Below are 12,639 nucleotides of genomic sequence, written 5' to 3'. Positions count from 1 at the left end.
CGAATATAATAGACCCAAGCCAAGTAAACCACATATTAAACCTTAGGCCGCCTTTCCATCTGCAAGAAAACTTCCGCGAGAAATGTCCGACAGTCTGTCTGACATCAAATTGCAAGTCTAATTCCGCGTTTCTACCTGCAAGTAGACTTGCAAGTTGCTGTGACAGTCTGTCGGACATTTTTCTTGCGGAAGTTTTCTTGCAGATGGAAACGCGGCCTTAGATATTAAACGCACTTTGGTGTGGCACTTTGGTTATTATAATATATTATATACAGTTTATATTGCCTTTGACGTCATAATAGTGATTCGAAGAGTTAAAATATTATGTGGTAATTTTGGGGCTGAACCGGCTGAACGAATAACTTTTTCGTCACATTTCATTTTTGAACGAATGGTTCATTGACTCATTCGACATTCCATCATCCATGTCATTCCAGCGCAATTTTCGTTCATCATGTTGGTCAAACGAATGAAAAGTACAAGCGGTGAGAATGGCATTTGGCATTTGTGCGTGAAATTGTATTAGTTTTTGTAAGAACAAGTGCATATTTCTCACAATAGCAGTTTCTTCCCGGTGGCCCTCGCATATTTGTGCAATAATTAAACTCCTTCAAGTGTTTGAATTATGTGTTGTGTAAAACCGTTTGTGTATCGAAAAATTTCTGTGTGAATGGGTTGGGGTGGTTACTCCAGGTTTTGTTTCGTGCTATGCAATAATGGATTGACTTCCCGCTAACATCGTTGGAATTTAAAACATTCGGTGAGTCATCATTGTTTTAGATACTAAAATGCAACCGAGAGTTCAGTCGACGACCGTTAATCCATTTATTATACATATTAACGATATTAAAATTCATTCGTTACTAATTCTTTCGGTGTTTTACGAAAGACAACACGTCTATTTTAAAATCAGATATTTTAATGTTTCTCAAATAAACTTGCATGCTTTTAGATGTCAGAATTTCGAAACAATGTAAACATTTGAGATGCCTTTATTCTGGCCAAGTTCCAAGAAATCATGATCTTGTTTTGTCACAAAACGAACAGTTGTAAATTAGCGAAGTATACGAGTATGTAAATGCATTTTTTTCAACAGTAGGTATGTATAATGTATCTTTACATATAATTTATATATAAACAAAAACAATGTGCATAACTGTTTTTATGCAGTTGTCCACATTAAAAAAATAAAAACGGGAATAACCATTACAAAAAAATAAACTAGAAAGAAGGTTTACTTACAAATTTTATAAACACAAAACAGAACCCATAACAAGTCATTTTGTATTCATAAAAACTGAATACATTAGATGTTAAAAGCATTCTCAAATTATAAGCTTACATGTCTATTTGCTTGAACATGACAAGTTTTTCTACTGTCCTGAAACAACCCCATTGTATAAACATGTCAACATAATATTGTGTTCCTGCTTATTGTGATGGTTAGTAATTATAAAATTTTATAATTTTATCTATCTTGTTGGATGCCCAGTTTCAGACAAATTTGTATTTCAATGTTCAGTTATAATAGGCATAAGCATAATCATTGTTGTTATTAAGTTACCTATATAGCTGATAGTTTTTGCTATTGTTTAAATATTGCAAAAAAAATGGTTAAAATGAGCACTAACAAATATAATAAAGTAAAATAAAAAAATAAAATAAATAAAAAATAACAAATATAATAAACACATGAAACATGAATCAAAAGGATATTTTCAATATAATATCCATTTATCAAAGCATTATGGACGAAAAAAAACTAACAATTTTATTTCAAATTATAGTAACTAGTACTGAGTAGTTGTTATAACTTTGCTGCAAGACATAAACATGACTACTACCTACTTCAATAGGGTTTGTACTTAAACAAAATTGCCACAGTGTAATTAATTTAATTGGGCTGGTTAAAACAAATTATGAAAGTGAATTCTATAAGCATAGCCTTCCTATCCTTGTGGAATATATTATTATTATCACAAACACAATATATCACTACGTAGTCACAGAATACATAATAGTAGCTAAACGCTACAGAACGGACACTCTCCGCCTCCCGCCAAAATTAAACACTTACCTCACCCCGCACGATCAGACATGTTATGGTACCCATTTCCCCGCAAGGACGATACCAACGACGTCTTAGACGAAACGCAACGAAGATTAACAACATTAATCAAATTGACATAAAGTAATTTTATTATTTTGGATTTGTGATTATCGTTTTTCGTAGAAAATGGTTAAATATTGTGCTGTTTACGGATGTATTTCATCAGAAAAACGCGAATTTTTTTTTACGCTAGTCACAAATGTGCCAACCATAAAGCGTTAACACACACATTTGCAGTCTCTACAGTGTGACTGTCAAAACAATCATTTTGTATGGAGTGTCCGGGGTGTGACGTAGTATAAAACATAGTCACTTTCTCTATCCCTATGTCCCCTTGTATGCTTAAATCTTTAAAACTATGCAACGGATTTTGATGCGGTTTTTTTAATAGATAGAGTGATTTAAGAGGAAGGTTTTAGTATATAATTTTATTTTTTTTTTATTTTTTAGACCAAGCGGGTGAAGCCGCGGGCGGTAAGCTAGTTATTATGTATAATATTTATTTAACTTTGATTGATTTTCTTAACAGATGATTAGCTATCGACGCCTCATAAAGTAAAATTGATTGATCTTAATATATATAAATCTCGTGTCACAATGTTTGTCTTCAATGGACTCCTAAACCACTTAACCAATTATAATAAAATTCGCAAACCATGTGCAGAATGATCCAACTTGAGAGATAGGATAGTTTAAATCTCAAATCGTTTTAGAGAAAGCGGGCGAAGCCGCGGGCGGTAAGCTAGTTATTTTATATTTTCTCTATAAATTCACTGTAGTAATGATAATGTGTTCAAAAGTGCTCAGAAGTACTTATCAAATAAATGTTTGAGTATTCAGTACCCAGTCTTTCCCAACTTTTCCATAAGTGGACCCCTAGCGCCACCTTATCATGACATGTGATATGCTTGTGGACCCCAGGTTGGGAAAAGCTGCCCTAACCACTAAACTGAAATAAGGTCACTTAATAAATTGATGATGCAAAGAAAAATCCAAGTAAGAAATTTATTCTCAGAACCATATTATGATTGTTATTATGTCACAATGCCATTGTATTTCACAGTGACTTTAATCAATACACATAATTGCATGATCTTATATGACATGATGTAGGTAGACAATGATATATCTTACTAGCTTTTCGCCCGCGACTTCGCCCGCGTTTTCAAAGATATATCTTAAAACTTTTGTTAACTTGAGTTGCAATAAATGCGGTAAGATTATGAAATAGTAGTTTATTTTAATGTACATATAGTTAATAGGAGTTTTGCCTTAGGATGTGGTAATCAGATATATAATCTTTTTCCTGTTGAATAGCAGAAATTCTCTACTAAATAGTAGAAAATACTATATTTAAGAAAATGCTCAATCAATAAAATAATTAAACTTCACGAAACTATAACAAAACACTAGTCAAAACTTTTCTTTCCTTACAGGAAATTTTGGTACACGATAAACTAACTATTGATGATATACTATGTATTGTAATTTGTTGTTGCTTCTGTACATAATGTATTAAAAACACAAACACCCATACCTTTTCCTATACCCAATTCTTTGAGTATTTAAATATAACTTACCCTTGTCATTATGAACTTGGGTTCCCCATTGCACTATACACAAGAAAAGCTATTTCAAAGCAGTTATTTTTAACTCACAATGTTAATTTTTTTTTATTGATCTTGTAGCTGCTTCACTGTAGTTTATGAACTTAAAAAAATCTCTATTGGTTATGTCTCTAGAGATTTATGGAATTGGATTGCATCTCATAATCTGTATAAATGAGTATTTATTTTTTAGTCTAAATTATAAATATGCAATAATCTTATCGGTCTGTAAATCTGAATACTATGCTCATTAATATCTTGAACACAAAGGAATTTTGCCAATGACAAAAAATATTTTGACAATGAAATTGCACCTGTTGACTATTAAATTTTTTATTCATCAAATAACTCAATATTCGCCGAGATACAGTAGTGTACAATAATCTTAAAATGTAATGTTACCTTTTTATTATTTCCAGCGCAAGACCGGTATGGATGAAGGTCTACTCAATGACCTGCTGGAGTGTTCCGTATGTCTGGAGCGCCTGGACACCTCATCTCGCGTCCTGCCCTGCCAGCACACGTTCTGTCTTAAATGTCTTAAGGTAACAATAAAAGTAGTAATTCATCTATAACTATTTTGTTAAAAAATTGTGTGCAGAAAAAAAAGCGAAAAAAGGAACGAATGTTCATTCATATAATAATCTGTGTGACAAATAAGAATGATGCGCCGATATAAATACATACGCGTATAATTTCTGAACGATTGCTTTGTAAATTCAGTAATTCTATTTTTTGAAGATATTGTTGTTGTCAGTAAAGATTTGTAACTATAGGAGCAAAATTAAATGGAATCGAACAGAAAATTTTACCTCAGACATAGGTAGAGTGGATAGTGACTAACAAAACAATAATAAAACATACACAATTGTATAAAAAATAAATAGTAGATATTATGCAGTTTATTGGACTGCCTTATCACACTATGTATGGCTTATACACTAAGAAGGCATTTACGATTATAAAGTACATGTTATTATTATGTAGGCAGTACACGGTTAAAAGTAATAAAATCTTAATTTGTGTTAAGAGATCAATTCTTAATCATTCAAGATGATAAGGTGGCCTTTATATTTATTACACCTATGGTTATAGCTCGCTATAGATATTAAAATAATTAGGTAATATAGATAAAAAAAAATAAAATTCTGAAAATTTTCGCCAAATCTTATGAAATTACTGTCACCAATTCGTGAAAAAAGAGATAGTTATAGATATAGGACAGTTATTAAACTGATTGAAATGTGAAATAAATGTCAGTGACATTATGAATCGATAAAGCACATCACTATTCGTCACCGTATTGGCATTCGTTTCTCAGTAAGGCAAAATGTGATCTGTGTACGTAACTTGTACGCGACGTATTGTACATTAATTGACGTAGATGATTTGAATTCCTGTGTATTATAAAATACACTGTTTACAGTTCACTAAGTCCAACTCAAAAATATTAATTTATTTTTAAAATGAGGTTATTAGAAAAGAGGCTTTAGCAATGAGGTCCCACCAGATTGAAAGAAGACACTTTTGAATAGTCCTATTATGTAGTAGGTTCCAATTCAAATATGTAAAAAGCATAGCATAGAAAATAGTTTTTTACAGAAAAGAGCCAGCACGAGACTAAAGTAAAGTAGATTCATTATAAAAATATTGCTAACAAGTAACAATATATTTATAGTTTAGATTTAAGAGAAGCAAACTCAAAAGCTTCACTCAGCTTATACTGAGTGGCAATATGAATTAGCATAATCGCTATGCAAATTTATCTGAATCATCTGATTCAAATAACTGTCCAATGTTGTGGAATTCATAAATTTAGAGTGCCTAATGGTCGAAAATCACTTTTGGTTTTAGTTTATGTATTTTTCAATCAATTTTAAATTAAGGCTCGCAATTTAAAAAAAAAAAGTATTAATCTATTGATGATTAAAGTCAATATCGGTTCAACCCAAGGTTCAACCGATGCGTCGCTTGTGTGAGGAACGTACAAACAAGAAAAAAGTTTCGCATTTCGCAAGATATTATTTTATATAATAATCTATGTTTGCAAATATTTAAGTTGTAAATTAAGTTAAATCACGACCCTGCTTATGCTGTACTAAATTAAGTAATTGCTTACAAGTTAAGTATTCTAAACTTAGATTGAGTTTGAGTATGTTATAATATTGATAGGGAGGTGCTCTTGTACAGTAAAATAGAGCAGTCTAGCATGACGTTTAAACAAACGTTCACTTCGGTACTGTTGTACGAAAAAGTGTTTAATATTATTTATCTATACTAATATTATAAGTTATAACGCTGAAGAGTTTGTTTGTTTGAATGCGCTTATTTCAGGAACTACTAGTCCGATTTGAAAAATTATTTCGGTGTTAGATAGGCCATTTATCGAGGAAGGTTTATAGCCTTTAAATTATCACCCTAAGACCAACAGGAGCGGACCAATGCGGGTGAAACCCCGTGGCACAGCTAGTAATTAATTTTTTTTCGTGAAAGATCTAAGAATACGTGTTATATGTGTTAAATGTTAACTTTTTAATTTTAATGCATGAAATAAATTTATGAATAATCCATACTTATATTACAAATGCGAAAGTAACTCTGTCTGTCTGTTACTCAATCACGCCTAAACTACCGAACCAATTTGCATGAAATTTGGTATGGAGATATTTTGATACCCGAGAAAGGACATAGGCTACCTTCTATTGCGAAATATGTACCACGGGCGAAGCCGGGGCGGACCTCTAGTAATTAATAATTTAAATTTCCTATAAAATCTCTTTATTTATCTGTGAAGATAAACTACAATAATATCTGTAAAAATATTCGCTTTTAAAGTATTCATACTTAGTTCCTTTTTATGGTATATTCATTTACGTAATTTATAACAAACCTAACTCTTTAATATGATGAAGTACGTAAGTTCATTTATCATATGAGTTACGCTGACGAAGCATTACTCAAATTATGATAATTTCTTATTCAACTGGAAACAAGGAAAAAACACTTTCAATGAGAACACATTCTCAATGAAATATGAATGATTTGTTTACATATTTTCCCATTGAATCATTGCATACTATGTAATATAAGTATATTGCTAATAAAGAAACTATAAACGGCGTATAAAATATATTTTTTTTTCTATTTTGAAGATGCTATTGCACACATAGTTTGTAAAATATTGAAATTCTTTTACCTTCATACATTAATGATTCGAAGTGGTTTACCTATGGATAAAAATCGTGACAACTGTTTTTAGATTTTGTAATCACATATTAAATATTTTATTAGATAAATCCAATTTAAATATTGGATTAAGTAATCTGCAACATTTCGTCGCGTATAAGTTTTGCAACAGGACCTTTCCTATGTAGAAACTTTTCCACGCTTGCCATTGTATAAAGACAATATAACAATATATTTTAGCATGAAAAAGTAGGTACCCAACCTACGTGTGAGGAACGTCGAAGCTGAATTTTAACCATACCTTGTGTTAAATTTTAAAATCTGTCCTATTTTATTTTCGGCCCTTGTGACCAGCAAGTTTATTTCATTCATATATTCAGTTCCATATAACAGGATTATTTACCACTTACCATAGTAATAGTTAATGATTGAGGGGAGCTGGAGCTATATCTAAAGTTTCTTACAAGCATATTTCAACAATCCCTCATAAAATCTATGTAATACTGGCCAGTACTCTTTCATTGAAAAAAAAAAAAGAAAAAATTTTTTTGTTTTTGTTGTGTGGTTTTATGAAACCACGGTAAAAGTGAAACTTTTTTTCACACTATAGTTGGACATTTAACTAAAAATTATCGTATTTGTACGATAATTATCGTACGTATCGTGCGTCACGCGACATGCGCTACACAGACCAAAAAAATTGAGACGATGTAATAAAAGTTTCACTTTAAAATAGACAGGTTGCATCAATTCTCTAGCGGACAACTCATATATCTAATCTATGTAAAACTGGCCATTATTCTTTCATCTAAAAAAAAAAAAAAATAAATAACTAGACAAGGTAATTCTCTAGCCGACAGTACCAGCTTCCTCAGTTAGCAGCCCCTTGCTCCGGTATCGTAAATAAACATGCTTTATTACTCGTTCTAATCTAAACTGTTTGACTCATGCGCTGCACCGACTGACTCACTCGCTCACAATTGACATGTCTTGAAGAACACTTAATTTGTGATACCCGCATTTTTTCGTGACTAAAGTAATATTTCATGGAAAATAAAATTATCTATCTATTGTAACCAATGATATTTTATGTATAGATACGTTATATACTCACAAGATATCCAAAAAAAATGCTTCCTATGCAGTGTCAGGCACACACAAATACAAGTTTCATTTTACTTAATTTATTACATTGACAGACTGTATAAGAGAGATGGCTCTAATAAAATGATATAAACAAAAAAGACAAAGATAGTTTGTCACTTCCGCGCAGGTGTAAGCAAAAGTCACAAGAATTCACCAATTGAATATAAATAAACAAATAGTTGCCATGGCAATTGGCATAGACTAACGACACAGAAGGTTCAATGTTATAGATGTTACGTTTCCTGCACACGTAAACAAATGTGACAATTTCATTTACTATTTAATTATTATTATGAAGTTGTATTAAAATGAAAAAAACTTTTTTGGAGATATAACTGTATTAAGCATTTATTACTAGCTGTTGTGTTCGTTTTCGGTCATCATCATTTCACCCGATAAACACCTACTGCTGAGCATAGTCCTCCTTATAGAACTCCATACGGACCGATCTTACGCTATTCGTTTCAAGGCAGTTCCCGGAACCCGTACAAGGTCATCACTCCAACTTGTAGGATATAATTATAATAGTGGTGCCTAGATGAAAAAAAGTATGAAATAAAAGAAAGGATGAAGTATAAGCCTTTTTTATCTAAAACACAAATAAAATGTATGTTCAATAGCTATTTACAGAAAAGCAAATAGCATTTTTCGTCAGTAGCGATAATCTTTTGTTTAATGTATACGTATATTCAACATCATTTTTGCAAACAAACATTTTTGCCATCACGATTTCATTGTATATAATAAATAGATATATTTGTTAATTACATGCACTGTGTGGATTTAAATATAAAAATAATCAAGTATTTACCCAAATCGAAATTAATAAAATAGCCGTTCTATTTTCAATAATCGTATCTACATGATAATCTTTGAACACAGTGTGCGCTAGCTTTGTCACACTAGTGATTGAAGCAATGTTTTATCTCTTTCATTATTTCAATACAAGTGTCAAGCAAGTGTCATTCATTAATAATTGCAAATTGTTATTTTTGCTCTAAAATTATAATATTTTAATACATTTACCTGTGATATGATATTCCTCTATCTTTCTTTATTTTACTATCGTAATTTGTGCACTTTCTGAACACACAAGAAGGCATTATTGATAATTTTAACGTTTATATCAGCATGTACGTTCGCTGTCACAAGTCACAATCTGACTGATTCCACTGGTCCCAATTAGGACCAATTCACGGTTTACGTTTTGGTGCGTGGGTAACGTATCTACCTCTTGTTTCTATATATAATATCATTGATTGTAACGAGATCAATGAATTATGTTATTGATCTTAAATCCTCAAAATACGTTATAGAAACACATTAGACATTGAAGAGTAGTTATTTACAAATTATGTTTCTAATTATTAAGCTTTTTATATACTGAACTATTAATGAGTATACGTACACGAAAAATATTGATTAATCATACTAATTATCACAATTATTCGTGCTTGACTCTTTAATTTTCATCGTTAAAATAATCTCTAGATAATATTACATTTTCGCCAATATTTAAAACATTCCCGATCGACGCTATATGAATCCAAATTGCATTTTATCGTTTCAATAGTAGGTAATAATAATTGTTATGCGACATTTCTCTTGGTCCAGTTTCAAGTATAGGTCGTTGTTACATATCTCTTATCTGAAAGTAATTATACTGTGTGTATATAAATGGATTTATATGGAGTAAACAATGTACCAAATAATGTCACAATGTTATAAAAATGTTGATCTAAGAGTTATACTGTATAAATACCTGTAATAATACGTGTGTTGTTTTATATGTCTTGAACCTGACCCACGCAACTTCGTCTCAACTCAAAAGGAATATTTTTAAGATATTCTTCATTCATGTTCTGCTTCTTTTGGTCGTAGTGTGATGTGATAGTTATAACCTTACACCATAATTGGACTATTCATATTTCAAACATAAAAATATTTTTTCAATTCTAATCATTTGTTCCTGAGATTAGCTCGTTCAAACGAACTCTTCAACTTTATAATATTTGTACCTAATAAATGCATAATTTTCTCGGAAAAATATCCCGAGAAAAACTTTTGACTCATTTTTATTCCCATTCCTAATAAATGCATCTAACGCGTAATAACATTGAATCGTCTCTATTGAATTCGTCATTGTTTTGAGAAAAGCCTTAGTCACCGACATGTGGGTCTTCATTCTTCTGTAACATAATTGTTTACATTGACGAGACAAAGTTGAACTTTTGATTCGAAGAGGTTTTGCCGCTTGGAAGAATTTTTCCCAGAATGTGTGCGGGTAGCATGTCGGACATGTATTTGTAAACTAGATAGTTATGTTTAAAAAAATGTTTTATTTATTTATTTATTTATTTATTATTATTAAACATACATACATACAATAATTACAATTACAATTTATTACAATAGGTATACAATTAATATACATGTAAAAGTATATAAATAAAAAGGCTACCAAAACAATTATTTATACAAGCCAATGTTTCCCTATAGCTAGGTTACTGGGCAACCTGTGTTTAGGAGAAACAGCTTGCCTCTAATATAAATACACAAAAAGCCTCTTAGCAAGTACTTCATTATTATAAATTAAAATTGGTTACAATAGGGAGTAAGAGAAAAAAAAAATGTGTAAAATTTAAGGTGTACTAGCGGTCCGCCCCGGCTTCGCCCGTGGTACATATTAACGTTTTCTCTACATAAGAACCATCCTCGTACTTCAAGGAATATAATAAAAAAAGAATTATCGAAATCGGTTCAGCCGTTCTCGAGTTATGGAATTACAACGAAAAGTGGCATTGATTTTTATATATTAGATAAGAGAATGCGGGTGTGGCGAATGAAACTGTATCTTATGAATGTATATATATTTGTGTGTGTGTATGTGTATGTGTGTGCGTGTGTTTGTGTAAGTGTGTGTGTGTGTGTGTGTGTGTCTGAAATATTATATTATAGATATCTAAGCAAGATCAGTCACGTTTACACTTAAGCCAGTATCTCAAGAAGTTGTTCTGTCTCGTCATAAGTTTTTCCTAATAGAAAGAAGCGTACGGTTAATTTACATTTAGAATACGGTAAGGCATAGATGCTAAGACTATCATTAATTTTGTTATACAAATAGGGTCCGAGGAAGTAAAAGAACCTCTTGGTGAACATGCTATTAGGCTGAGGAACAGTGCAGATTTTGTTCTTTAGTCGAAACGAGGTTGTAACTAGAGGTGTTAATCGGTGTTGTAAAATAATAGTCTGTAAAATAAAATGTTGTCTAACGGTGAGAACTTTCCAATCTTTGTACAGGTCGGTTGTACAATACTGCATAGGTTTAAACGTGGAGACTTTCATAACTGCTCTTTGAGCCACCTCGAGGGGCTTCAGTATGGTTTTTGCGGCACCTCCCCAACATACAATACATATAATTTCATGGTATATACAAACTCATCCCCTATTTTATCTTCTTGGGGGTAGAATTTATCAAATCTAAGTAAGAGTGGCTATCCGTTTGCCAAATTTGAACCCGATCGGTCCACTAGCTTGGGCTGTGCGTTGATATAGATCAGTCAGCCAGTCACCTTTGCGTTTTATATAACAGATAATCTTTCAATTACGTATTATGATAAAACATTGTACAAACATAAAAAATGGTTTTACTTTAACCCATTGAGCCCCGAGCGGCCCGATCGGTCCACGACACAATAGATTTTCTATTGTGTCTGTGATTCCGGGAGCTTAGTTATTCAAAATGAATCACCGAAATGACCAAGCGCATAACTTCCAAACGTGTTCACCAAATTGGATTAAACTTTCTTTTCTGTATTCGTTATTGACAGGTTTATATGAAAAAAGTCTGAGAGAATATAGTATCGGGTAAATATTAATAATAAGTCCTTCACATTATTTTTTTTCGTAATTATAAACTACTAGTGGTCCGCCCCGGCTTCGCCCGTGGTACATATTTCGCTTTAAAAGGTAGCCTATGTCCTTTCTCGGGTATCAAAATATCTCCATACCAAATTTCACGCAAATTAGGCGTGATTGAGTAACAGACAGACAGACAGAGTTACTTTTGCATTTATAATATTAGTATGGATGTCAGTGTTATGATTGTATAATGTTTTTCTGACTGTGAACGTCATTTCCTTTGAGAGTATGCAAATAACTCTACTTTAATATCTGTACTTAATGATACAGCGGTTTATTTCTAGGTTAACTAGTTAGTATTAACTTGAAGAGTGATATAAGCGAAAGTCGAACGAAGCGAAAGTATAGCGATAACGTTGAAAATACGATGTTCTCTAGGATATGGAATTTATCCCTAAGTTTTAATATAAGTTATTGCTTGTGTTTAAAATTAATAAATAAATAGGTATTCCTTAAAATAACATTTTATTACTATACGTGTATTGGCTATATTTTAATTAATTAATTTAACGACTTGCCTCGCGTGACATTGTTATCGCGATGAACTGTATTTGGGAGGTTCCGTAGTTTTTAAAATTGGAAGAGGAAGCTTTAAACGTATTCATAAAGCATTAAATGTATTCGCACTCGTTTAATTATTATTTGCCTTTTGATTACTTACTTAATGAC

The 12,639-nt window shown here is 31.7% G+C and overlaps 1 protein-coding gene across 2 annotated transcripts in view; it reads left to right on the top strand.

Annotated features, from left to right (window-relative positions):
* Window positions 1-323: 323 nt before the first annotated feature.
* The window catches only part of LOC123701228 (E3 ubiquitin-protein ligase SH3RF1), a 41,319-nt gene continuing 29,003 nt past the window's right edge, over window positions 324-12,639 (top strand). Inside the window, exons 1-2 of one of the 2 annotated variants that reach the window (XM_045648628.1) lie at window positions 324-760; window positions 4,137-4,262. In XM_045648628.1, coding sequence (XP_045504584.1) covers window positions 4,149-4,262 — 114 coding nt within the window. In that variant the 5' untranslated portion in view covers window positions 324-760; window positions 4,137-4,148. The remainder of the gene's footprint in view (window positions 761-4,136; window positions 4,263-12,639) is intronic. The other variant, XM_045648629.1, reaches the window with a different exon arrangement.

The sequence above is a fragment of the Colias croceus genome, chromosome 21, assembly GCF_905220415.1.
Source record: "Colias croceus chromosome 21, ilColCroc2.1".
Lineage (NCBI taxonomy): Eukaryota > Metazoa > Arthropoda > Insecta > Lepidoptera > Pieridae > Colias > Colias croceus.
This window is presented reverse-complemented; position numbering and strand designations above follow the sequence as displayed.